The sequence below is a fragment of the Malurus melanocephalus genome, unplaced genomic scaffold (assembly GCF_030028575.1).
Source record: "Malurus melanocephalus ecotype Western Australia unplaced genomic scaffold, MMel_1.1 scaffold_3, whole genome shotgun sequence".
Classification (NCBI taxonomy): domain Eukaryota; kingdom Metazoa; phylum Chordata; class Aves; order Passeriformes; family Maluridae; genus Malurus; species Malurus melanocephalus.
The window spans coordinates 2345054-2371605 of NW_026623235.1; the positions used below are offsets into that span (position 1 = coordinate 2345054).

At 37.7% G+C, this 26552-nt stretch overlaps 1 protein-coding gene across 7 annotated transcripts in view; it reads right to left on the reverse strand.

Annotated features, from left to right (window-relative positions):
* Positions 1-9387: 9387 nt before the first annotated feature.
* TRPS1 (transcriptional repressor GATA binding 1) overlaps positions 9388-26552 on the reverse strand; it is a 207150-nt gene continuing 189985 nt past the window's right edge. For all 7 annotated transcript variants that reach the window (XM_057367719.1, XM_057367728.1, XM_057367744.1 and 4 more), the window contains 2 exons: positions 20745-20867; positions 9388-15649 (listed from right to left, as the gene is read on the reverse strand). In XM_057367719.1, coding sequence (XP_057223702.1) covers positions 14588-15649; positions 20745-20867 — 1185 coding nt within the window. In that variant the 3' untranslated portion in view covers positions 9388-14587. The remainder of the gene's footprint in view (positions 15650-20744; positions 20868-26552) is intronic.

Genomic DNA, 26552 nt, shown 5'->3' on the forward strand with positions numbered 1-26552 from the left:
ATTCATATTTCTTTTCTTGAATATTCATCTGACTCAGAAAATTGTATTTTCCATCTGGAAAATACTTTGTATGACATAGTGAAATCAAAGTTAGCTGATGGAAATGAAAGATGAAACCAGAGCACACTGCTCAGGCTGATCTGCCCAAGATGGCAGGACTGAAATGCAGGCAGCAAAGAAGGCCAGACAGTGTAATTTAAAACACTGACCAAAAAAACAGGCTGTGCCATGTCAGTTTAATCACATTATTGTTTACATTATTTCAGGTTAAACTGAAATGTGCTTCGTAGTTTTGGAGAACTGATAAACTTAGTGAAAATGGATATATTATTAATGATTGCATTGGTAATTTTGACTGCTTTCATTAGTATGTAATTCTGTTACTAGAAAAGCCATGATTGGAAAAAAGCAACAAAACAAGATTATTTAAATGGGAAGATTAGTCTATTCAGTCATATGTAATCKTTGAATATTAGAAACACCAAATTTGGAGAATATTTTTAATATACTGCAGGGATCAAGTAGAAGTAATAAAAAGGAAAAGTTCTTTTTCAGTGGAAATTTTTCAGTGGAAGAGTACAACAACAAGACACAGGATGAAGAAGTTGAGAMCTGTTGTTCAGATTTAGAGAATAATAATGGTCCTCTAGCAGATGTTAAAGTGAATATGCCCTCAATGAATTCATGTACATAAACAAACACATATACACACACAGACACTCATATAACCCTTACCTATGAATTCAGTGTTTGGCTCAAAGAGCTTCACTGGATTAAATATAGAACAATGGAACATCATATGAAAAATAAATTCTTTCTGCTGATTTAAGTAATTCCATATATCTTTACATCTTCATATCATGGTATACATTTCACTACTGGCAGCTATGATGTTTTGAGAAAGTAAGATGCTTTTATAACTATATACTAACATAATAATAAGTTTAAGCAGTATTCTCAGAATGAATGTTTAGATCCTGCCTTTTTAAAGGCTTGAGTACATTAGAAGGGCTGGGAAACTACTAGTTTCATCTCTAAACTAAAGGGGAGGCATACATATTAAAGAGAAACCAGTCAGAAAATTGCAAATTCCAGAGGGAATTGCAAAGCAAACAAAAGTAAAGGGAGATTTGTCAATTCCTGTCTGATTTTTGGTAAAGCCTTAYGGTCTAGCAAACTTCCCTTTGGCCATTATTGGCAGACCTCTTTCCCTTGTGCTCCATTCTGCCCAGGCTTTATGAATTAAAGATGGTTAGGAATAATCAATACTTAAGAAATCTCTAAAGAAACACATAATCTACATTAAATGATCATGATTTACTAAATTACATGCGTTCTTTGGTTAATAAAATAAGGGTAGGCTGTGACTCTAGCTGGTATCCAGTCAGTGGAAGTGGGAAGGTTTGGAAAATATTTTTAAAAATCAAGGTGTTATATTCCATCCCTTTTATCTCAGTAGTGCAATGGGAAAGGGATTTTTTTTTTTTTCAGCTCAGCATATATCTAAGTTGGTTTTCAATTCTGTTTAAATCAGTTTTAGAAACTTCTCCCAGAATGTTTTATGGAAAGCTGCATTTTAAGGGGTTCTGAAGATCTCGCAGTGAATAAGCTCTGTAATCCCTTCAKAAATTTTTGCTTTATAAATAAACATAAATTGCTGTAATCCAAATTGAGAAGCAGAAATCAGTATGTCTGCCTTATGGTTTCTCTCACTGTAAAAAGATGGATGGATAAATTCTTGAACACACCTTAAGATTCATTGGTATGAACTCACAGACATAATAATCTGAGGTGCATGTTGTGTGTTTGCTGTATCTCTGCTGTATCTTTGTACAGTGTCCAAATCTTATTAATTATGGAGGTTATTTAAAATATTCTAAGCCAAGATATTCCACGTGTTCCAGTCCCACAGCTTCAGATACATTAAAGAAAAGTCTGATTTTCAGGATTTGCCAGCTGCTGAAAAAAAGCAGCTGTCACTTCTTTTAGAGTCCCAAAATATATTCATTTTTAAGTGTCCTTAAAGTATATGTGGAGCAGTGCTACTGATCTGTAATACCTGAGTGTAGCTCCTTCTTTCCTTTACGATTTGCTTTCAGCTGGACCTCAGGGAGTCATATTTTAAAATTTTCTACAGAGTGGTAGGGATTTTGGTATTCAGGATTCTGTGGTTCTTAATTGCTCCTACTTCCTCTCTGTTCCCCAGATTCCTTCTGTCCTTCACAAACCAGAGCCTGTGCAGTGCAGGTGAGTCTATGGGGGAGGGTGGGTAATAGGGGCAGTAGAAGGTGCCCAGCAGGARGAYSAAGGAAATTCAGCATCCTCAGAATRTCTGAGTAGGTGCTGCCCTGGAATGCCCCAAGCACACCCAGACCCTGTCCCATCCTCAGTCATGTCCCTGCTCTGCTCTCAGAGGTCACCTCAACAGGGAGAGCTGATTAGTTGGCTGCTGTTCCAAACCTTCCCATTTCACAGTCCCATAAAGCTCTGCAGAAATGTGATGTGAAAATACATCCAACCCTGCTGTTCCACCTGGAGCAAAGGTTAGTTCTGCAAGGGGAGGGGGAGAAATGTGGCTGCTTTACTTGTCTTAATTCCCTACCCAGTGGCAATAGTTTAGGGAGCTTGGAGTTGGAATCTTCAGAGGCAAATCACTTTGGGAAGATAGATAAAGCTGAGCACTTTGCTATTATCAAACTCTTTGTGTTCTTCTTTGAAATATCTAAATGCAAAATGATGATGAGCTTTGAGTATGTTGCAAGAAGCAAAAGCACCTGCCCTCCCTATGCAGGTCTTTCCTCTGTGCAACCTCTGGTGTTACCTGGAGCATCAGTTGTTGAGAAGTTCCATTCTCAGTTGTCTAATGAGCAATCACAAAACTTTGTCTTATTAAATTAGTATTAATTATTATACAAGTATCAAGGAGAAGAGGAATACTGTGAACTGAAAAGAACCTGCAAATTTGATCCAAATCAGATATTTTGAGGGCCCCATAGGCAAAGTTAGGCAGTCTTTCTTTATCAAATAAAAATTAGCATTTTTAGTCTATGCAGAGGTAAATTACACAGCAATTAGTGATGAGCTGTAAGGGGCAGAATGGAATCAAAGGAGCAACTGAGAYGGAGAAAGAAGCAGCAAAGGAAAAACTACAAAGTAAAAAATGTCTACCTAAGGAGCACAGGAAAGAGGACAGGAACCCTTAAACTTTCACCATCCAGTTCCCGTTATCTCCTTGTCTCCTGTATGACTGATTGTGCTGAGGGGCCTGTAGTGCTCAGTTCTGTGGAGAACAAGAGCAGAGTAGTAATGGGTTTTCTCCTGCAAAGCAGGCACTTGCACTAAACAGTTGTTGGACATAAGAAAATGTCACGACTTGCCCAGTGTTTCAGTGTAAGKAAAAGCAGACTGTTTGTAGTTGTGTCACCAAAGGACAGTTGATCCATGGCCACTGAGGGGCTGGGGGCACCCCCAGAGCTCAGAGAAAGGAGGGTTTTGCATCAGGGTGTTGCAGCTGCAGTTTTAGTCCTCATCCTGTATACAGATTTTGAGTAAAAAAAAATCAGTGCTGTGCATAGATGAGAATCTGCTCTAAACCAGGAGCAATCCACAGGACTATACATTTCTGAATACTTTAGACTGATAACAGCTGCCAAGAAAAACCCCACATTGCCATTTTCCACATCACTGTCTGCTCATTTTACTGCCACTTACCGCTGACACAGGTGTTTTTGTCACTGTGCTGGAAACCGGACCAGGGAATTCATGGGAGTTAAAAGTCAACTTTCTGGGGCAAGTGGGAGACACAAATGTTTGTGACAGTAGAARGAAGGGAGCAGGAGTAGAACAGAGAGCATGGCAGATAGGAGAGGGTCTGCATCTTTTGACAGGATCTCCAACTTGTAATGTTCCTGAAATTGTCATCTCAGGTATGAGATGATGCAGAATGAGAAAAGGCCTTGTCTTTCCCAAGGCATGTTCCCTGTAATCAGACAATATTTTGTGTGATAGCAGTCAGATCCAATGCTTTCCATAGACCCTGGTATTTTGCCTATCCTTGTGCATAAATAGCCTTATGAACTTCTTAAGACCAACCTTTATTTAGTACAGGTTTGATAACTATTATATTTTGTTGAGGTTTATTTTATTATAATCACACATTTTACTCTTGTTCCATTAATACTTTTTCCAGTTTTCATGTTCCAGTCTGAAATTCCTTTTTTTTTTTTTTTTTTTTTTTTTTTTTTTTTTTTTTTTTTTTTTTTTTTTTTTTTTTTTTTTTTTTTTTTTTTTTTTTTATGTCTAGGCTTTCTGGTGTCCTGCTGCCAAATATCTTTATCACCTTAGACTGTATGCAGGGTAAAGCCTCCCCTTTTATGTGTCCCAGTAATTCAGGCACTTCTCCTGTGCTATTCCATGTGTCTTCACCAGCCACAAAATCTCTCTCCAGGAAATGGAGAAAGCTGGTTTAAGTGCAGACTTGGGCTGTATAGGTCAATCAATCTTTATAACTTTTTGTTTTGCATAATCTGAAACAAGTTACATAGAAAAGTTAATAGTGTATTTTCCATGAGAAGTTTTTTAATATACTAGTTTGCCTAGCACACAAAGAGGATTTGCATAATGTCATTATGAAAAAAATCACAGAAACCTATGACTTTAATTTGAAGGTGGCATCTGAGAATGATTGAGTGAATCTTCAAAGACAAGAATTATATGATTTGTTAAAAAGCTTCACCTAGATTTTTTTTACTAAATAATTAACGTAATTCAGGGTTTGTTTGTAGAGTGATTTGCATGAGAGAGCTAGCAAGAATACTCATTTAAATGTGGAACACAGACGCAAATTGGGCTTTTCTACTGTCAAACCAAAAACTTCCTAGAATGAGAGTTGAAATAAAACTTAYTAAGTTCTAAGTAAAGCTCATTAAATTGTGTTGAAACAAATCCTTTTTAAGAAGTTTTCAAAACAGCACTGAAGCATTTTGTATTAAACAAAATAATCTTTGTCCTTTTCTGGGCAAGAAGAACAGGGTTGTCTTAGAAATGTTGGTAATTATAACAGCTTGGACTGGATGGCCATGTTCTGTGCTGTGAAACTGGAAGCATGGGAATTTTCATTGTTGTAATTTCTTTATTTGTATAACCAAAAACTGAAGRTTTTCCCACAAAATTTATAATGTGTGACAACAGAAAGTAGGACTGTGATCTATTTGATCAAGTGCAGACATCTGCTATGTACATATTGTATAGCTCTGTCTACAACTGAGCTAAACAATAGGATCACCATCCACCCAGTAGCAGAGAATATTTCCTCCTTTTAAMGTCCAATTTTGTTTATAAGATGGATATAAAACTGCTTCTGTCTTTAAAGCTCACCGAGACAAATACAGGAGATTACAGGTATCAGGTAAAGCTGCTCCAGCCACCCTCATCAGACAAGGGGCACGAATCAATGGAGGTAAGGACAATATCAGTAAATCAAAAGTGGTCAAAGCCATTTTCTGGTCTTAGAACACTGACATAATTCTGCTTGGAAATGTGTTGCTCGCCCAGAATGAGCCCACACACTGAAGCAGCGTGGCAGGTGGCTCAGGATGTATCCCATGGCTCTTGATGCTTGCTGCTTCCTCCTGGAATAAYTTCCTTAAGCAATGGCCACAACCCATCCCTGCCTCTTCCCCTGAGAGCTGGGAATCACCTCCTCTRTGGTAATTCCCCAGCTGTGCATGGGACCTGGTTGGAGGTATGTGCTGGCCCTAGTCAAAACATGCTAGGGACTGCTGTAGCCACTAAAATTTTCAGTCATTATCCAACCCCTCTGCATATTCCTGTCTTGATTCACAAAGAATATAGCAGTTTTCCAGGGTTGTGTTATTAAGGGTTGTGTTATTAAGTGTGATGACCATGTCACTGCATCAGCAGCCTTGTATGTTATGCTTAATTGTAGAGGTTAATGTATAATTCTTAGGGATATATTGCAGTGAGTTATAATGGAAATATTAAATAGATGGAAGACTCTGTGTGCTCCAGTTAAGAGCTATGTGTTTAATGGGGTATTTTGTAATTGCATCTGGCTCTGGCCTCAGAGGCCTGTGTAGTAGAGAGCTCTTGATATGCTCTACCATTTCCATCTACAGATGTGCTTCAGTTCTTTTAGCCTTTGTCTCCAACTGCTCCCTGCTGGATATACTACACTCATAAGGAAGAAACATAAATTAACTTGACGTGTGAGCATTTATAATCACAAAATCATCTAGGCTAAAAGGGATTTCTGGATATCATCCAGTCTGGACCCCTCCAGTGGGTGGCTAAGAACATCTAAATAAGCCCTGCTCTGAACATGCAACTGACTCTCTCTTAAGAAAATTAGGATTGTATTTTGCAGTTACAGTTGAATGTCCAAAGTATTGCAATGTGAATGCCACCCTTAGGGAACATTAACTTTGAAAAATCACCTTACCTTTCTGAAAGGCTTTCACTTTCTCATACTTTCATAGCCTGAGGTATAGTTTTTTTTCTTTAATCSGATTCCGGAAGGGAGGAAAATACTCTACTTTGATTAAAAGGGAAAGTATTCTCATTTTACTTTCTAAGTATTTTTTTAAATAAGTGCAAAGTATATATCTAGTTCCATTCCTTGAAAGGATCATTTAGAAAGCCTTCCTAACCCATTTCCACATTCCTTTATTGTCTTTTTTTTCTTAAAAGAATGCTACAGTGAGAAGAGCTAGCTTTATGTTGGGGCTTTGCTTTTTATACTATGAATCATTAAAGAAATTATTTCATTCAGAAGTAAGGCCACAGCAGCTGCATTGCCTTTGCAAAAAAAAAAAAAAAAAAAAAAAAAAAAGTGTATCAGCCTAAAGACATTCTCTGGCAGATTTAAGCCATCATCCTTACACAGTGTCAGGACGTTTTTTTCTTTTTTTAAGATGTATTTCTTTTCAATTCTTTTAAATGGTCGTATTTCTTCTCCAGCCAAACTCCACTGACACTGTATCAGCACCGATTGGAGCTGTTCAAGGTAGGTGACACAACTGCCACAGTATCAATCTCACCATTAAACTGTCAATTCCACAGCAGCATTTGGAATTGAATCAGACAGTTCCACTGACATTGTAACCACAACGTGTGAAAGACACTTCTATTCCTTTGGATGCATAGGAGACACTTTCATTTACAGAAAGGACCCACTGACACTCCTGTTCTGCACACAAGGATTAGTCAGASTCTTCATGGAAATCAAAGGAAGCTGGTGTCAGTACAAACTCTACCTCCATCAGGTTTCATGTGTCCCAACTGTCCAGCCTAATTGCCCACCACAGTTAAACTTCCAGTGARCACTTTCTCTGACATTCTGTTCCTTGATTTTATATCCCCACTGTCAACAATCTTATAAAGACAGTTTTGTTTGTGATTTAAAATAAATAAGGTTGTAAGATAACTAGCCATTTCTAATAAAAGAACACTCTTGAAAGCATCCCACTTCCCCTCCATACAGAATGAAGCACCCTTATTCATTCTSTCCATTTTCTTGTGCATCAGCACCTATTCCAATACTTTTTTTTTTAAATTTAAACTTCATATGTTTATAAACCTCATTGGATAAGGGTCAGGACCTGCCTCTAGCAGATGTATTAACTTTTATATTCTCAGGCTGGCTGTACTTGGGACAACAGAGTTTTCACCTGTGTCASGATATGGCAGGAGTTAAAACTAAGAAGGAAATAATCAAGGACACTCTTGCTAGAACAAGAAGTCCCTCGTTTCTTGGCACAAATTTAAACCTTATAATAGCATACTAAGACCTGATACCAATGTTGGTGTGCACTTATGTGATCTGCTYACATGTGAAGATGCTGTTCTAAGAGGAAGACATTAACAGTGTAGGCAGACTATAGAAATAGTGGAATCACAAAGGAACATTTGAGGTCATCAGCTCCTACAATTATGAGCTCACTTGAGTATCTGGAGATAGAAGTTCACTATTAAACACTGTTTTGAACTCTGATTAAAGACATAGTGCTTTGGTTGGGGATAGATTTATAGTTAGAATAGGAATTTGGATTAAATCGTATTCTCAGAAGACCCTAAAACAGGACAAAATATGTAATTTTAAAATTTTAACTCTGTACATTTATGAACTTTGTGTATATGCATATACAGTTTTTATATACATCCTTACATAGGTATAGAGTATATATATATATATATATATGTGTGTGTGTGTGTGTGTGTGTGTATAATATATAGTCTTACACAATGTGTACAGACCAGATTTTGCATCTTTTTCAAAATGCATAGCTGATGTCTCCAAATCTGGTTCTCCTTGCATCTGAAAGCTTTTTTTTTTTTCTTTACTACAGTTATTTTTATTAATCTCAGGAAATTAAAAAGAGACTGAAAATGCATAGGGTTTTACATCTGAATTCACTGGAAGAATGAGTCACAAAAGTTATGTCTGGCATGATGCTTTTAAAATTAAGCTCTAGAACATTTGTACTTAAACATCATAAACAGATTTTACCATTTTGTATTACTTTAAAACAATATTCTGCATGAGAGTGAACAAACTCTCAACCATGGAGATGATACAAAATCTATGGAGAAAGGAAATTACAGCATAATGGAAATGATGGCTRGGAGCCATACCACCCAGAGCTGTTAGCTCATCTGAACAGAAATGCCAGGCTGAGCTGATTTGGTCAGTGCTTGGGTCGGGATCTCTGAGGAAACCTCCAAAGTTGCTGAAGGAAGTGGTGCAGCAGCATTGTAGGTGGCATTCTCTGCTCCTGAGTCACCACTGGGTCAATACCCTGTGTGATGGGAGCCAGCAGGATTTCCTGGAAGAGCTGTGGGCATGATGTGAAACCACAGTTCTGAGTATCAGGAATTATTTCAAGACCACCATGAACTTCCTATGGGGGTAGAACTGGTGACCCTGGGTACGTGATCCCATTTCTGKATCAGCCTTTTTTACATAATCCCTCAAAATTATTCCAGTATTTCCTCCTCTTTGGGGCAGCAGAATAAAACTGCTAATGGAATGCCAGGATCATGGAGAACTGAGAAAGGCTCAAACTCCACTGAAAAAAAACTTTTCCTCAAATCTGTTATTAACTTGAATGAGATTTGGATCTAGAGCCCTTAGTATAGGAGGACTGTGACAGGGCTAATGTAYTTTTGAAAGAGCTCTTCCTTTTTCATGCATTTCCCATTTGAGCAGTGCATTTCCTTTCAGCCATAATCGCCAGCCATTACTCAGAGATGCTGTCAGGCSCCATCGTGCTCCCAGAGCAGCTCCATTCCAGATTGTTCTCCTCCCCCACCCCACTAGGGTGCAGTGACACTATGACATTGCATTCTCCCCAGAAACAATGACATGAATCTGATTTATAACTGGTGGTAAAACTTTATTATTCAAGTTTAGATGTAACAGACATCTTTGCTGCCTGAAGATTGTTTGCATAAGAAATACACCAAGAACATGTTTGTGAGTAGAAATGAACATGCACTATGAAAACCAAAAAACAAAACAAAACAAAAAACCCGAAACAAAACAGAACAAAAAACACATCCATGTGTTGTAAAGACAAAACATTAAGAGCCAGCATTCTAGAGTCAAATCAGGGCTACAAGTTTAATGATGGTTTTTAGCAACATGAAGTAATTCTTTATGAAGTACTTTTTTTTTTCTTTTTTTTTTTTTTTCCTTTTCCTGCTGGTGAATTTTCTATAAGCTAAATTTACAATGGCATTTTGAGATGTTTCTTTTTCTCCTGCTCTCCAACACAGAGCTCAGAAGCCAAAATGATAGGAATGGAACACTGTGGTAGCTGTTACAATGTTTTTACTTTACTAGTGTAATTTTGCTTTCCTAGTGAAGGAATTTTGCTAACTGGTATTTATCTGGCTGGCAGCCATTTAGTTATTGTCTTTTATCCTCTTAAAGTAAATTGGGGTGTGTATGATTACTATACAGGTAGCATCCCACCAACTGCCAGCTTCCCACAGCTGGCTGAATGAAACAAAAATTGTGAGGGAGAGGGTATGGAAGAATCTTATTTTGAGGTGAGAAAATTAAATAAATCATTTTACTTGGCCCATCTTAACTTTAGAGAAAAGTTTAGAAGGGATTTCTCACTTATCTATCACATTTGGGATATGCTGACAAATTGCTAGCTGCTCTCTGCCAAGCATAACTGTCTCCACAGAAGCAGAAGGAAATGTATCTACCCTTCTGGCTGCACAGAAGCGACCTTCTAATCTCCTTGGCTTTTCCTGACCAGTATTAGGAATTAGCATCTTAAGTCAGCCAAGAAAAATCAATACAGGAGCAAAAATGAGAATATATTTAGACATACTGGGCAAAAAGTAGATGGTAGACAACATCCTTAGCACATAAAGCAAGTAGTTATGACTACAAAACAACAGTGTCCAGTCCAAGGGTGGACTTGAAAGTCTGTCCCTGAACTGAATACTAATCCACAGTTGMCAAATCAGTTTTTCCCATTGCGCAATCACTGTTTCAGCACTGTATGCAATTAACATCAGTCACTTGTCCTGCTGCCCCTCTAACTGCAAAAACAATCTATTGCTCACAGTGTGTCTCAACCTTTTGAGATGTCTCAATTTTYTCCCCCTTTAAAACTGTTCCAATAGACATCAGTGCCTTTTTTAAACAAAAAGATATGAGCATCCAGTGTCTTTCCCCCTTTCTGGATAATCCATGAAAAATAAAGGGAGGAGTTTCATCAGCACAGTGGCCATTAGGTGCAAAACTTCTTTTGGAAAGCACTCTGAGTTCAGCACCAGTACACAAACTGTGCTCTGGAACACCTTCATCTCCTGCAGCACTGAGGGGGCAGCAGCCACGAAGGCAGCTTAGAGACAGTCTGGTTTGCAGATGATGTCACAGGATGGCTCCACCTCTAGAGAGTTACTGGAAACACTGTGACTGTTCCGCAATCTCATCAGCAACAGGCACCACAAATCCTCTGGTTTTGAAACATCCACTTGTTTTGTGGTCCAACTGGAGATATGTCTTAAGATCTTAAACTACCATGATTTTAGTTCACCACCCTGAAGCCACTGACAAATTGAGAACAAAGACTGATTGTTTCAAAGTTCAATTTTTAGTGCTGTAAGTTGATTGAAACACAGTGGGYGCAGTAATTACTTGTGTGTGCTAACATTGGTTTCCATCTGAAAGTTACTAAATAAGATTATTCTTTTCCAGTGTCAGGATTTGTTTTTCTTTTTACTAGAATCCATTGTGAGGGGGTCTGGAAGATGGATGGAGTCACCTCTCTTTTGTTAAGAAACAAAACTGTGCTCTCCCTATCCCAATCAAAGAGAACAGGCTACGGCAAAAACCCATTTCTTATAAAGCAGAAATGTTAGAACATCTCAATATGTCATGGCAAGAACAATGAACTTTTTYCAAATTTTATTTGCACCATCTAGGTGTGCAATAGTAACATTCAGAACTCTGTCTTGTTCTTTGCACTCATAAGATTTCATTTCTCCTCATCCCCAAACCCTGATATGTGTATTTCCTGTTTTTGCCTCTGCTTCTGAGTTTAGAAAGAAGTGTTATGAAGTTCAGGGTAGTGCTCAAGTCTTACAATGCACATGTCCCTCCTAAAATATTTTGCCATGAAGATACAACCTCTATCAATGAAGAAGCCAGAGGAACTTGTAGGTGTTAAACGAAGCAAGTCAAACCAGTAACTACTGAAAACCGGCAGGCAGCTACCTTTGAAGCCGATAAAAATCACTGCTTAGTGAGTATAACATCTTCCTTGGAAAAGCTGAAAAGGACACACACTGGACCCTGACGTAACGAAACGAGGGCAATCTATTTCAGTCCCCACAGAAAAAAAAAAAAAAAGAAACAGAAAATACCCAACAAAAATAAATCCACAAAAACCAAGTCAGAACTTATTATTGGAGAACAATAGTAAAAACATAACCAGACTTTGTCACTGGTATCAAGCTGGAGATTCATCTAAAAAATAGAAGAAGAATGTGGCCCAAYATCCTTTGCTAACCTAGAACACTACTGAAGGGTTACAGAACTCAACCATGAGCAGATTGAGCGGGACTTTCCATATGMTGCTCACCAGTAAAGAAGCAATGGGTGGAGCAGGAGGAATGCAGCCTAATGCTKAACAATAGCCTGTCTGTGCCTAACAAATCAGAGAAACTGTGCAATAATGTTTCACCRCGGTGAAAATACAACACCTAAATACTGATAAGGTCAGCGAGACCTTTGGTGATCAACTGTGTAAGTGCCTCTCATGCTTGGTGGTGTTTGCTGCCAGCTGCTTTAGGCACATTATTTCTCAAAAGACTATCAAAGTGCTGAATGTTCAGGCCAGTTCCCTCCTGGTTCTCCTTTTGCCAACCCCTGTAAGACATTTCCTATCACCTTTCCTTTTATGTTCCACCTCCCTGTTTATCTGGTTAAGTATCTTAGTAAGTGCACCAAATACTAGAAGGGAGAGTGGTAAGATTCAGGTAAGTTAAATACAAGAACTTTTTTTTTTTTTTTACAATGCTTTAGTTCAATTACATGAAAATCTGAGAAAGGCGGCATGTAAGTGAGATCAGAATAGGACCCTTTACATATAATCTCAAGTGAGGACTTAGTCCAGAGCTATTTTTATAGAACATTTTAAAAAATAAAATGCATGAATGGAGAAATAAAAGACAACATAATATCAGAAAGACATTTTAAACTTCATTCGCTGCAACATTCATGAACCAGTTGAGCTACACCTGCCATCCAACCATAAGGAACTAAGACCCTGCGAAAAAGAAACAAACCCAAACAAAACAAAAAAGCAACTGCGTAATATTGTAAAAATGGAGTGCAATGCTACTACAGAATGCAATAAAATATCAGTGCTGCGTCGTCAAACAGCACTTATCAAAATAATTTCTGAAATGTTTCTTCTGAAACACAGACAAAGCAATAAAAAGAGGATATATGTTTTATCATTTTAAGCATAACAATGTGAGTTAAGAGCTTAAGAATACAAAAGTACTTGGAATGAATAGTGCTACCCTTTTTTCCTAAGTAGGCATAAAAATATTTTCATTTCCTTCTTGTTTTTCATACCATTAATATCAACAAATTTCATTCATTTCATGTTATCGTTTACAACTTTAATGCACACACACAGAAAAAAAAGATACCTACTGCAATAGAAATAGTTGCTTCATTACCTTGTTTGCTACATTTGCAAATGTAAACAGCGAGGCAGAGCCAGAACTGACTCTAATGCATGATGGAATATCTTTGTTGCATACGTACACTGTAGAAAATAATTATTCAATATGTCAGGCACCATTATTTGAAATGTAATACATTAATATTTACTAGAAAAATAAGGTTTTTTTCTATTTGTTCTCCCAACTTCTTTAATGAAATAAGTTAATCTGACAGTGCATCCAGTAGCTTGTAATATCTTCTACATCCCTGTGGCAAAATAATAAACTACTGGTTGGGACACTATAATGAAAATGATTAAAGTCAGTTCTTGTACACCCTTGTAGCAAGCATGGAGGCTCATCTAACAGCACCTTTAACCAATTATTTAATATTTAGTTATTTAGCCCTATTTCCCTGAGCAGTTATGCTGAGGAGCTTTCCCTTCATGGATAGTTTTTAAAAAGCTTTAAGTATTAAAAAGTACTATGAAGACATTTAATGCTACTTAGCAAAAGCTGGTATAAGACTACTGAAGGGATTGACTGGTATGTATAGCAATGTTAAGCCTGTGGAGAAGTAACCTTAGACTTTAAGGTTTAGAAATGTAATATATTAAAAATATATTAAAATAAAATACAGCAGGTTACCTTATTCTATGCAAATTAAACCCAGAGTGTGGCTTCTGTATTAGACTTCACTTGCACAAAATGGTTTTCCTAGACTAAAGTGTGCCAGAAAGAATGTAGTGATAAAATGGTAGCTAAAAATCAGCTGAGTCTGAGAAACACCTAGATGACATTGCTGCCAAAGCTCTGAGGACAAGGTGATCCTAAGGCATGTTGCAAGGCAGAAATTTGCCCAAATTAAAGAAAATGACCTTTTAATATCTGTATATTTAACATGTCTAGTTCTTATATACAATGTGCATATGTTCACTACCCCCCTGCAGCAGTATATACATATACACATCTTTGCACTCTTGCCAGTTATGTCTCTTACACAACAGCAAAGGTATTAATTGTCCAGTAAAATTTTCTCAAGGTTATTCGGCATGATTCACTGCATTCTGGCTAGCTTTGGTGGGCCATGTCCCACTGAATTAACTTCCTCCCCTTCTGGCCACCATCCAACTGTTCTTTTTTCTTGGTAACCCACTCATTTAAAATGAAAAAAAAAAAGAAATAAAAATAAAATAAAAAAGGGAAAAAAAGAAATAAAAGAAAAAAAAAAGAAAATAACAAGGGATTTAATATTGGATAAGGCATGCTCTCTATATGAAGTGCTTTATAGGTCTTCACAAGACATTACAAGCTATTGAATTCCCATCAAGGAAACCTATTTCTGTTTAATTGTGCTAAGTGCTAAAGTTTACTCTTTAGGTTTTCCATTCTTTTCAGCTTGTGCATTGTTCCTGTGTAGGCCCCTCTGGATGTGAGTTGTGAAGTCATACTTGTCCGTGCAAAGATGCTGGCATATGCTGCACTGGAAAGGTCCACTGTCACCATGGCAACTCATATGCAACGCATACATCACTTCATCCAGAAAGACAATGCCACAGTGCACACACTTGGTAGAAAGTTCATCTTGAGTACTTCTATCAACTTTCTCTGTTTTTACTACATTCAAGGGACCTTCATTTTTTACATTTGAGGGTGCCTTACTCTTTTCCTTGGAGGCACCATTTGCAGTTGGCCCAGGTCTGGAATGCTTTATCGCCAAATCTAGAGGAATGTCATTGTCTGATCCGACAGCTGAAAAATGAGGAGGCAGATTAAAGGTGGGATAAGGCACATAGTTTTGGCAAGGATTTGGTAGGCCAGGCACATGACTCAAGTAGTGTGGATTCCCAGGAACAGACAGCTTATATTTACTCCAGAATCTCAGCCAGTCAGCTTCACTCTGAAAGTCATTGTGTACAAATGGAAGTCCAAAAAGTGGGTACTGGTATTTTTCAATAGGGCTTCCAGGTGGAGAATAGTTTGGGTGTTTCGCAGGTCTCATGTATTTTTCTATCGGGCTGCCTCTCTCTGAGCTTCCTTTCCCTTCTGATATCGATGAACTGTTTCCTGGGTCTCCAGTACTTTCCTGAGGACTTTTTATCTGAATGTGCAAAGGTTGCATCCTTTTGTGAATATCCAGAGTTTGGCTGACCAATATTGGCTGCTGAGCAGAATGGCTTTTAGTCAATGAACCTGGGGCCTCATATTTACTGAGGCTGGGAAGCTGAATTTCTCTCTGATGACCTTCAGGTAAATGATCCTCTGACCTCCTCTCTAAGGGGCTTCCATTGACTTGCTCCTCACTGCTACCCCTCTGTTGTTTGTTTAGCTGCTCAGCCTGAAGTGCCTCCGGGTTAAGGCGCTTTCTTGTTCGTCTCCTAATKATCTGTTCACCATTGTTCTGTTTAATGATGTTTAAAGGCCTGGGAGTCTGCATGGAACACACACAGAATGAACAAAAGGAAAAAAGAAAGACACATTAAACAAATCTGTGAGAGCACGCTCACACAATTTTCTCTTTTCTTTTGTGAAGAGTTATATTACAACATTGTTACAGGAATGGCCACATTTCAACCCAAATGCTGGATCATGGCCCCTCATGCTGAAAGTAAACTGTAAAATGGCTTGTTTTATCAATCGGAGTCAACTGTCTTAGATATACTATACCTGTTTACTTAAAAAGGCATGAAGTATCCAAGCTGTCAAACCATTTATTACCTCTTACTCCTAAAAAACTGTGGGAGAGACGTGCTGAAAATTGGTGCTGAGCGTTGAGGGTGAGGTGGGAGATGCCAGGTCCATGCACTGGCATTGTTCTGTGCACCATCCACCAGAGCTGCTCTCGGCTTTGCACAGGTGCCACGGGGACAAGAACTGAGTGACACTTACCTTGATACTSACCCCGCTCTGACATGGACAGAAAACACAAGCACACATAGGGCTTGCTGACCACCATTGCTGTCCCCTAGCAAAAGGGCTGCAGGTCCACTGTGTGGTGAGTGGGATGAAGGTGGCTGGGAAAGGGACTAAAAAAGATGGGGAAGAAAGCCCAGGAAACCTATGAACCAAAAAAGGTYTACCTCTACTTTGGCATCAACTCCCCCTCTTTCACCCCAAGTGCACTGCTTTCCAAGTGTTACTGAGGTGCTACTAAGTCATGAGGGAGAGCAGGCATCCCCTGAAGCAGGGAAAAGGGATCTGTAAAGAAATAAGCATCACAAAGTGACAGTGGGAAGAACCAAGTGAGGACTTCTGCTTCCATTTTCTACTACCTCACACCAGCTCATGTTAAGAGGCCTTTTTAGAGAAGAAGTGAAAATACATTTGTGTGGAAAACAAAAAAATAGTACAAAAAGGACAGTAGTTAGGCTTCCTTTAAAGGCACCCCAAGAGGAAAGCAATGGTGTCTGCAAGAAAAATGGTGCTGTACCATCACTATGTGTTGCTGTACTAGGCAGATGTTAGAGCAGCAAAAATTCAGTTTGGTGTGCTGGCTGTGGACATATTTCTTAGCCAAATGTACATATGATCCTGTTTTGGTTGGAGGACAGAAAAATGCCCCATCCATATTCCACTGATATGTTTATTTAGAAATTTTAACATTGTTTTAAAAGGCAGATTTAATTTTGGCTTATGGTCAATGTCCAAAGTAATTTGTACCTTGAATATAACTAAATTTTTATATACTTATATCTTCAAACTGATATGAAAACATCCAGAGCTGGAAGAGCACCCATTCTATTATTTGTAGAAATTTAGTCTCTCTCTCGACTGCCATATTCCTCTCCTTTCACTTATTTATATAACTGCAGTTGACTTTTTCTTAATGTTTAACTACCTTTTAGACAGTGCAGCTATTTTTTAAGATTTACTTTCTATTAAAATGCTGAATCAGAAATACATATACACTTTGATTTAGACTTTTTAATAAGAGAAATTTAAATTTGGCAGAAAAACAGCACCTGCACCAGCCTCCTCACACAGATCAAAGTTGAGACAAAATCATGTTAGAAAAACCAACATTTTCTATATAAATTCTATTCARATAAAGATTATTGTTTGCAGAATCAGTAGCTAATTAACATGAATAAGCTTTATTCATAATCTTTATTATAAGGTCTAACTTCCTTGCCTTTTTATGACAATGACACTGTCATACTGAGATTCTGTGTGAGATCTTACAATGTTGTTSTTGTTGTTTCATGTTGTTTCCATGAAATCTGATCATGGAAACAGCTGAAAGAAACTTCCTCCTAGCTGTGATTAGGGACCCTCACACACTTACTGGAGGCTCTGGCTATTTAAAGATACATGCCATGAGGTGCTAAAGGCTGTATGTTCAACTTTAAAATTCCTCAGCTTGCCAATGACTGCACTCATCTGATTAAATCAACCTTTASATTTTTAAAATGCACTATTAACTGGTGTAAAGCTAGTCATTTTCCTTATTCATAGCAGTAAGGCACCGATAAAAATATTCTGTATTTGGTTGCAGCCAAGGCAAATAGAAAGGTTTGAGCTCATATGATTTTCAGTGGGGCATTAAATTTAGAATATTGTGGACACATTACCAGAACTTTTAAAATGGCCTATGTCAGATCTTTAATTATATGTTACACATAATATATTGAGGATGATCACAAATATTTTTGCCATCTCTGTATCAACTGGCAATCTCCTTACTCCAATTACATGAATAACTTAAAAAAAAAAAAACAAACCACAAAATTAAATGAAAGGTTCATTACATTATTGTCATGTCTTCGACATCTTAAATGCCATGGGAAAGTGGAGCCTCCTCTAGACTAATCCTAGAATACTGCAATTCTTCACTGAAGAACATCCAAGGATGCTGTCAAGGAATCACCATTGACCAAAATGAAGTGTTCCATGGCCACGTTAGAACTATTAAAAATTAGGTACAGCACCACAATAATAATGGTCAAATTCATGACTTGAGGGAGCCAAAAAATGTGACTATTATGCATATGGCTGCAGTAAGATGTGTTTTCTCCAGTAAAACTATTTTAATAAYAGGGTCTTGGATTATTATTGTGCACTTCTTAACACAGTAGTCTGCATTAAAGGAGAGAAATGTGAAAAACATGGCAAGTTTGATGTAAATTACCCCTTAAATAGATGGAACATTTTTGAAAACACATTGAAAAATTGTTCAAGGGTATCATGAAAATAGAAATGTTACTTAGAGCAGAAATCTGTACCATGTTAACATTTATCAGTCACCAGTCATCCACCAGATATTATCACATGGTAGCATGTGACAGATCACAGACTTTTCTTCTTGCTGAATAGAAGTGGAAAAAGGACCTTAGGCTAATGAGGATGGTAGTTCTAGATAGTAGTAATCCAATCAAAAGGGAGCTAAGAAATGTGAAAATTACTACAGGTGAGTTTTATTCAGCAGTGGAACATAATTTAGTTGAACAGAGGTCTTAAAGAGGGAATTTTATTCACTTGAATTTTTATTGTTTTGGACATTTCCCTAGTAACTGCATCATCCTAGACCACTTAATTCAAAACCATACATGACAAATACTTACTGCAATTTTTCATGAACAGACGGGCAGACAGATAAAACAAACTTTCATCTTTCTGGTGCCAGTCTAAAGAGCATCCCTTTGCATGGGCCTGTCTCAAAAGGTGTCCCAAAGGARAGATTTATTGGATTATTTCAGACTCCTACTTATAAAGGAGTTGCTATCATACCACAGCAGAGTAAGACTTAATTAAATTCTTTGCGTTTGTTTGGTCAAGTTCAATTGAAGATATTAATGTCAAATATCCACTGAATGACAGCTTATTGCCATGCTTAAACAGTGGAGCTAAGAGATAGTGCCAGCTTCTTGCTTTCGAGATGCATAAAATAAACTTTGATATTGTATTTCTAATGAATATGGCTGGAAGAGCAGCAGTTCGTTCCTACTGGTTCATGAAGATGATCTGAGCTGTGTTTGAATTCAAAATTGATCCTTGTAGCTTTAATCTATTCAAAAAATTACACTAATAATCATGGTAAGTTCCAACACTACAGTTGAGAAATTATTAAAAAAAAAAGGAAATTGGAGTCTGCAGAAGGAACTTCTACAAACAGCCGGACTCAAATGTCAAACTAAAAAGCCAAACTGTCCTTCTTAAAGCCTTTTTGGATGCCCACCCCTGATCAATTTCCTTAAATTAGATATATTATCTTTGAGAGGTGTCCAGGAAGATGATTCCTGGAGCAAGACCCAGCCAAGATGCTGGCCAGACACTGCATYGGTCCATCTTCTCAGATGCCATTGGCCTGACTGGGCTGTTCTGGGGCTGAAAAGGAGTTAAGTGACCTCAGAATGACACATATGGCCCATGGAGCCAACCTTTCAGACTGGTGATGGTCATGCTGCTTTTGAAAATTGGAAATTTTTTTTTGTTTTGTTATGTGGGCTGGCTTGGCAGGATCTTGAATAAACAGGATTGTCGTATGGGAAGTAGACAAGACCATTTAGAAGCTTATGCCTCAAATTTAATTTCTGAAAAACATTTWAAAAAATGCACATTTTCAGTCACCACATAGAGTTCTGAGTTAGGCTCTAAGCCTGAATTGCTACATTGTCCTGGCAAACTCCCAAAGACTACCTTGGTTTCCATTTCTGACAAATAGTAACACTTTAATTTCATGGGAATGTTGTAAAAAATAATTAATTAGTCACATGACTCTCCCATGTGCTTCTATTAGAGACAGCAAGGGTAATATTTAACCAGTGGGTCTTAACCTGAAAGATTCCAAGCATTTTGGCACTSATCCAAGGAAACACTTAAGATGGCTTTCCTGGACCTGGACCAGAGCATTCAACATCTTTCAGAATCAAGTCAAGTGTCAATAAGATGAAAAGCAATATAGACAGATGATGATTATTACTTATTCCCTGACTGATCCTGAGGGATGGTGAATCTTCCCCTCACCAAGAGATGAGTGCCTTCAAATGAACAGCTTCCTTTCTGAGTTATTTATCTACCAGCAGACTATCAGAACTGCAGAAAAAAACCCCACAAAACTCCACCACCCCATATCTTCAGGAAATTTACTGTCAAGAGTGAAGGGGGTAAGAGATGTCAAAGTACACAAAAAACTGTTTCAAGAGATATTTTGATATAGATGTGATGTCTAATTTCAAGAATTTTGGTTTTATTATGAACAGGAGGACTCTCGAATTTAGAGAGCTTTCATCACAGYGTATCATATGCCTTTAAATGGAATTCCCAGAAAAGAAATAATTTTCCCCTTATTTTCTATCAAAATAATTAAATGCATCACTGGTGATCTCAAACACATCTACTCACAGCATCCCAGCCTGTTTCATAATGAATCACATCTGATCCCAAAATGACCATTCTGCAAAAGCCTGCTAGGAAATTAACTGCAGGYCAGGGAGTGGTACTAATCACACAACCAGACAAGACCACAGCTGCCCAGCTTTGCTGTGTAGCTCCTTTTTCTACTGAACAAACCGGTAAGYTCTTCCTACCGAGTGAAGCTTCTGGTAGAGGCCACACGCGTTGCATACATATCCACCATTTGCATTCTTTCGCCAGAGAGAGGTCTTTGTGGTCAGGCAATTGGCACAGAAAACACCCGAGCCTCTACGTCTCTGAAATAGGCAAAAAAAAGGGAAAAAAAACAGGTCAGAGGTGAGTCACATGAGCTGCGGAGTTAGGACAAATCAACACAGGAGTTTTGTCTCTAGACTGGCAACAATGACAGTATAAAACCACACTGCCCATAATGAGGTCAGGTTCAATTGTGCTTAATAGGCACCACTGATTTTCATTATAATTAACCCTAGAGTGATGGATGAGGTGTGTGAAACACCAAAGCCTTTTCAGAATAACAGCTTTAACTTTTTGAACTTCAGGTTTTGTGCATTTAATGACGGTTTCTAAACAGCAAATTCTGAAAAAACCCTTGGAAGCTGACAGAACATTCTGTAAACTCCTCCTRGTTTCACAACAGCTTATTTCTTTTTAGCTTGCTTGATTTAAAAGCGTGATTGGCAACAAGAATTCTGAAACACCATCAGTTCAATTAATTGCAGTTTGTACCTGTGTCATAGTAATTCCTTTAACAGAGATTATGTTGAATACATGCTATTCAGTTCCAGTCTTTTCCACTTACTTCTGAAATCAGTATAAGCTACCACATACTCCCACAGCCCGCTAGGAACAAATGAAAGTACAGTAACGAACCTCTTCTGAACTTCATTTGAAAGCCCASAAAACACTGTCTCATCAACAGACAGATTTATTTATTTTATTTTAGTCAGGCAAAGAAGTACAACTTTCATAAATACAAACTGATTTTTAACCATACTGAGCTGTGCATTCATCAGCTTTCATAACGATCCAGGAACATTTAAAAGTAGGCATGTTTATGAGTATTGCTCATTAAATTTTTTCTATGGAGTAATGATTTCATTAAACTTCTCATTTAAACAAAAGTCAGGCTGTGTTTGTGGGCCCAAACACTAATAAGCAGGAAATAGAATTTTTTTTCTGAAAAGAAAATCCAAATTTTAACTCTGTTCCCTTTTTGCAAAGGAAAAAAAAAAAAAAAACCACAGTAAGAAACCTTCAGCATCTAAGATAAGAATGAGTGAGTACAGGGAAAATAGTCTGGGTGAAAATTAATTTTATTATAAATTAAAAATTACTAACACTATAAGTAAAAATTTCAGAGTTTCATAAAATTTAAGTAATTTATTTAACTTTAGTTCATGCTGTAGAAGACTGGTGTTCATGCCAAAAAAATACAATGGTTATAATTGTACTCTGATACATTTCAAATGGAAAGCTTTCTGCAGACATAATTTTGGCTTCAAGACTGGAACACTTTCTTGGCATTGAAAGGGCATTTGATTCATCGGGTGTTTCACAATGTATCACTAAAAAGACCTGGTGAGCAGCCAGTTCCCTATAGGGTAATTTTTCCATCCAGATGCAAGTGCTATCAGAGGCCCTCGTCAGCTAAACTAATTATGATCTTGCATTTGCTGATGCCTGCTCACTCTAACATTCGACATCCTCCATTAATCATCAATACAAGGAAAATGAATGAAACGTAAAGAAAYGAGGGCTGGTAAGCTGCACAGCCATAAAAATCTGAAATGAGTGCAATAATTTAACAAGATTGGGGAAATGTTTTTAGTGAGCACAAAGTCAGGCTAACAATTGCCCTTTTAAACCAAGAACACAATTTCATTTGTACRGCAGGTTGTGCTACTTTAAAGTGATACAATAAAATCAAGATTGTCATCAAGATAATCTCTCTCTCGGCTCCTTACATCATCCCCTACTTTGTCTCTTAAATCAGATGCAGTAATATAAGACATTTTTCTCATTTTAGCTAAGGGGATATCTAAATGGTAGTTGATGTCCTTCAGCAAACATCTAACTAGTTGTGCAGATAAGATGGAACTCGCCCTGGAAAGGTGCGCTCTTCCACAAGTACATTGAAGGTCCCAATTATTTTTGTGGCTGGATATCCTTGACTAGCTTCACCTGGCTGCTGAAATATTTTCCGTAAGAGTACAATAAAAGCCTCACTAGACTAATCCCAATTTGGTCCACTTGGAGGGTGTGAAGTTTCCAAGCGGAAATGACAGTATATGGCCAGGATTCAGCTACAACTGCAGAACTGTTCCTTTCCATTCCTACTCCTTGTCTGCTGGCCTATGGTTTCTTGGTGTGGTGTATTAACCAAGTGGAGTCTTAATCTGAATCAGTCTTTCCATGCTTGTATTTCTGTTTAYGTTCCCTGAGAGTGGGAAATGCCCTCTAAAAAGTCATGAAAGACTACTAAAATACAGAGAGCAATCTAGTTTGTATGCTGCATTTCTACACACTTTTATGCGGACAGAAGGTAAAGTTACACTGAAATCTTCACGGAATGCAATGAAGCTAGTATATCTATAAAACATTGACAAAAGCAACTCATTTTCTCTCTCTTTTCTAGARAAAGATCTGATTCAAACTGGACATTTGCAGTGAAATAATATAATGACTACAGTTGACAGTGATCTACATTATGCATAGTGGTAGCTGCATGTATTGAAATCCTATAACTCTGCTTATTCACTACATGCAAGTATTTATCTGTTTAAAATTTCAAGTAGTCTAGCTAAACATCCTTTCCTAAATTTAATGCAAATTATGTAAATTAATCTTTTATGCTGTTCTAAGTGTTGCGTCTTATCTTACTTTACTTTCTCTTTTCTGTACTGTTTAAGAACCTTACTGGATAATCAACACTGATTACTCCAATACCAAAGTGTTTCAACATAGCTTACATATACTAATAAACAAAGAATTAAAAAACTTCTGGAAAAACTTAAATGCTGCTGTTTTGTTGAGCATTTTGGTTATGAAACAGCTATTTATAGTGGGGACACACAGCTTTAGAATGGATTTCCTACTATGAAACAGGACTGTGGCAGATTTGGACTAAATATTATTGACTCTCAGATGCTACTAACCACAGAATGGAACTGCTTGTCAAAATACACCTCAGAAATTTTGATGAAAAAATGGAGGGCTTTTTTGAAAGCCTACAATGTCTGTAATCCTACTGTCTTAAACAAATACATTTTCTTAAAAAGAAAAACAACGAAAACCTAGGCCTTTACTTCCCTTACACCAAGTTTTCTAAGTTACTGGTCAGCAGAAATTCTTTTTTTTGTTGCTAAATGTTTAGCAATTATACTTCTACTGTTAGTGATGATACTTCTGCATGGGTCTGTTTAGCTTGGCATACTCAGCACTTGTACCAGTCAATAATATTGGCCAATATTCCTGCTTTTCTGGATAGTTTTACAAAGAAATGGGCACTTGAGCTCAAATCCAGCAAAGCCTGTGCAACAACCACGGCCCACACCCCCCATAAAACTCAGCCATGTGCTCAAATGCTCTACCAAGCACACCCTAACCAGCATTTTCAAGAAATATGTCASAAAACTTTTGCTCTCTCCTTCTCGTGTGATCTTGCCACAGTTAATTTCTTAAATCAGCATAGTAAAGGTAAATCAACAGGACTAGTCATGGAGAGTCTGAGCCTCAGATAAAAAGGTTTCAGTCTGTGATCAATGCCACTAGCACTAGCTGGAGTTATCAATGAAAATTTCCTGTATATTCTTGGAAGAATAAGCCAAAAGAACCTAAATAACAAAAATATGTATCTACTAAGTTAAGCTTTAATCATCTGGAGCCTTACAGCCACTACATTACAATCCCAAATCCTGAAGGGGCCAGTGCAGAGAGGAGCCTGTCTCTATTTCCATTCCAGTTCCGAGGTCTGGGCGTTTAGTATCACAGTTGTCTCAAATCACATTAGGCTGAAACTTGGCGTATGTTTTTGTCAGCCCAGATGTAACTTTTTTTTTCTTTCTTGGTACTGAAAACTTTATTTAAATCAGTTCAGCTGTTTATAATTTGGAGATTGGCCAAACTGGCGGGTGGGGACAGAGGGGATTTCAAATTTTTCAGATAACTTTCTAACAAATCTACAGTCAGAGTGGCTTTGCTCTGGGGAAAAGGAAGTATGCACACATTTTAGTATTTTAGTAGTAGCAAAGGAACAAGTGGATTATTATTTTTATGTAGCTAAGTTATGAAAGTTTGTAATTATTCACTGAATATGTCTTGCAGACCTTTCTGTTTTCCCTCAGTAAGAACCATGCTGAAAGCATGTAATTGCATAACAACCTTTGAGATGCAGAGTATTTACTCACATTTTTTATGGTTTCATATCTTGACCATTTCAAATTGAACAAGTCTGAAACTTGGTACATACAGCGTCAAGCCCAAATACCTATTTTTTTTTTTAACTCCTTAGATGATTTTCACTGGTTACCAATACTTCATTGAAACAAGGCAATTATTAGTAAGTGCTTTTTGCTAAGCAATAAACCAGCAGAGAATASAAGTGATTCACTCATGTGTTTTGCCAGTCTCAGGCCCTTCTTCATAAAAACTGCTTTTGATTTTAAAGAATTGACTCTACAGTTCACATTATTKCAAATCTTGTAGGCACGCAAAAGAATCCTTGAGCTCCATATTATATAAGAAGTATTTTATAATGTACTGAACTTTCAGTTTTTATTTCAGTGGAACTTCATGTAGCAAAATATATCCTGTAAGAGCACAGCCAAAAACACTGCTCAGGAACTGTGACTTTTTAGCTAGCTAGACTAAGCAACGATGCCTGACACTCTGCTAGTGCCAAATACATCCTGTTTTCAAAATTTCTGCCAGAAGATGCTTTTAGAAACTCAAATAGGCTGCACAAGCAGCAGCCAAGCATTTTTCTTACATCACCCTCTTGGTTTTGGACAAAACGAAACTTGTCTTATTGCTGATTACTTTCACTTCCCCAACACAAAATGATACAATGAGGACTGAGTGGATTTTTACCATCTCTGGCCTCCATAATGTGCCAGAAACAGAGCACACTGTAATCATGGCTCCAGAACATGAGGTGCAGTGAAATCATAAACGCTGCCCAAGAATAAGCATGTGCCTGACCTATTTCCAACGATGAAGTCAGGGAATACAAGCATTGATTCCTCACTGAAAAAAAGACAAACTGCTGGCTCTGGATGCCCTCTGGCAACACAGGAGGTCCAAAAGGGGAGTTTCAGGAAACCTGCCTGCATGGTTCAGTACGAGCAGCCAGGTGACTTGCTTTGGAAAGCAACACCTGTAAGCAGCTGGTCTCGTACCTTGAATCATGGGGCTGCCACCAAAGCACAGAACAGTATAATGCACTCATGGTTGCATCTGTCTTTGTTGTGTTGGCATTGCCAGGAGTGTGAAAGAGTTTGTTTTTCCACGTTATTCCTGCTTTGCTCTCCTAATTTAAACAGGTATTTGATTATGCTGAGTTTTGGTGAGGCTCAGATTAATTCAAGTTTAAAGCCTGGGCAGCAAAACAGTACCTGGATGTTGGAGKAAGCACTAATTTTTCTGTTTAAAATGGGAAAGGCATCTTTCAGACCTTTTTTTTTGGTTTCAAAGGAACTCAGACCTTCTGAATGTTTTTAATCAAAAATGTTTTATCTCTCTGCTATAAAAACAGACACAACTACTTTTCTGTAAAATTTCACATTTTWAAAAATTTAGTTGCTTTTGCTGTAACTATGTCTAAATTAAAAAGAAACTCATTGGAGTTTTCTYTCCTTTATAACTTGGACAGCTTTTAAGAATATACCAGACACAGCAAATTTTTGTCCCAAAAGTGGAAAACTGAAACACGAAAAGCAGAGTATTAAAGTAGAAGTTGTTTT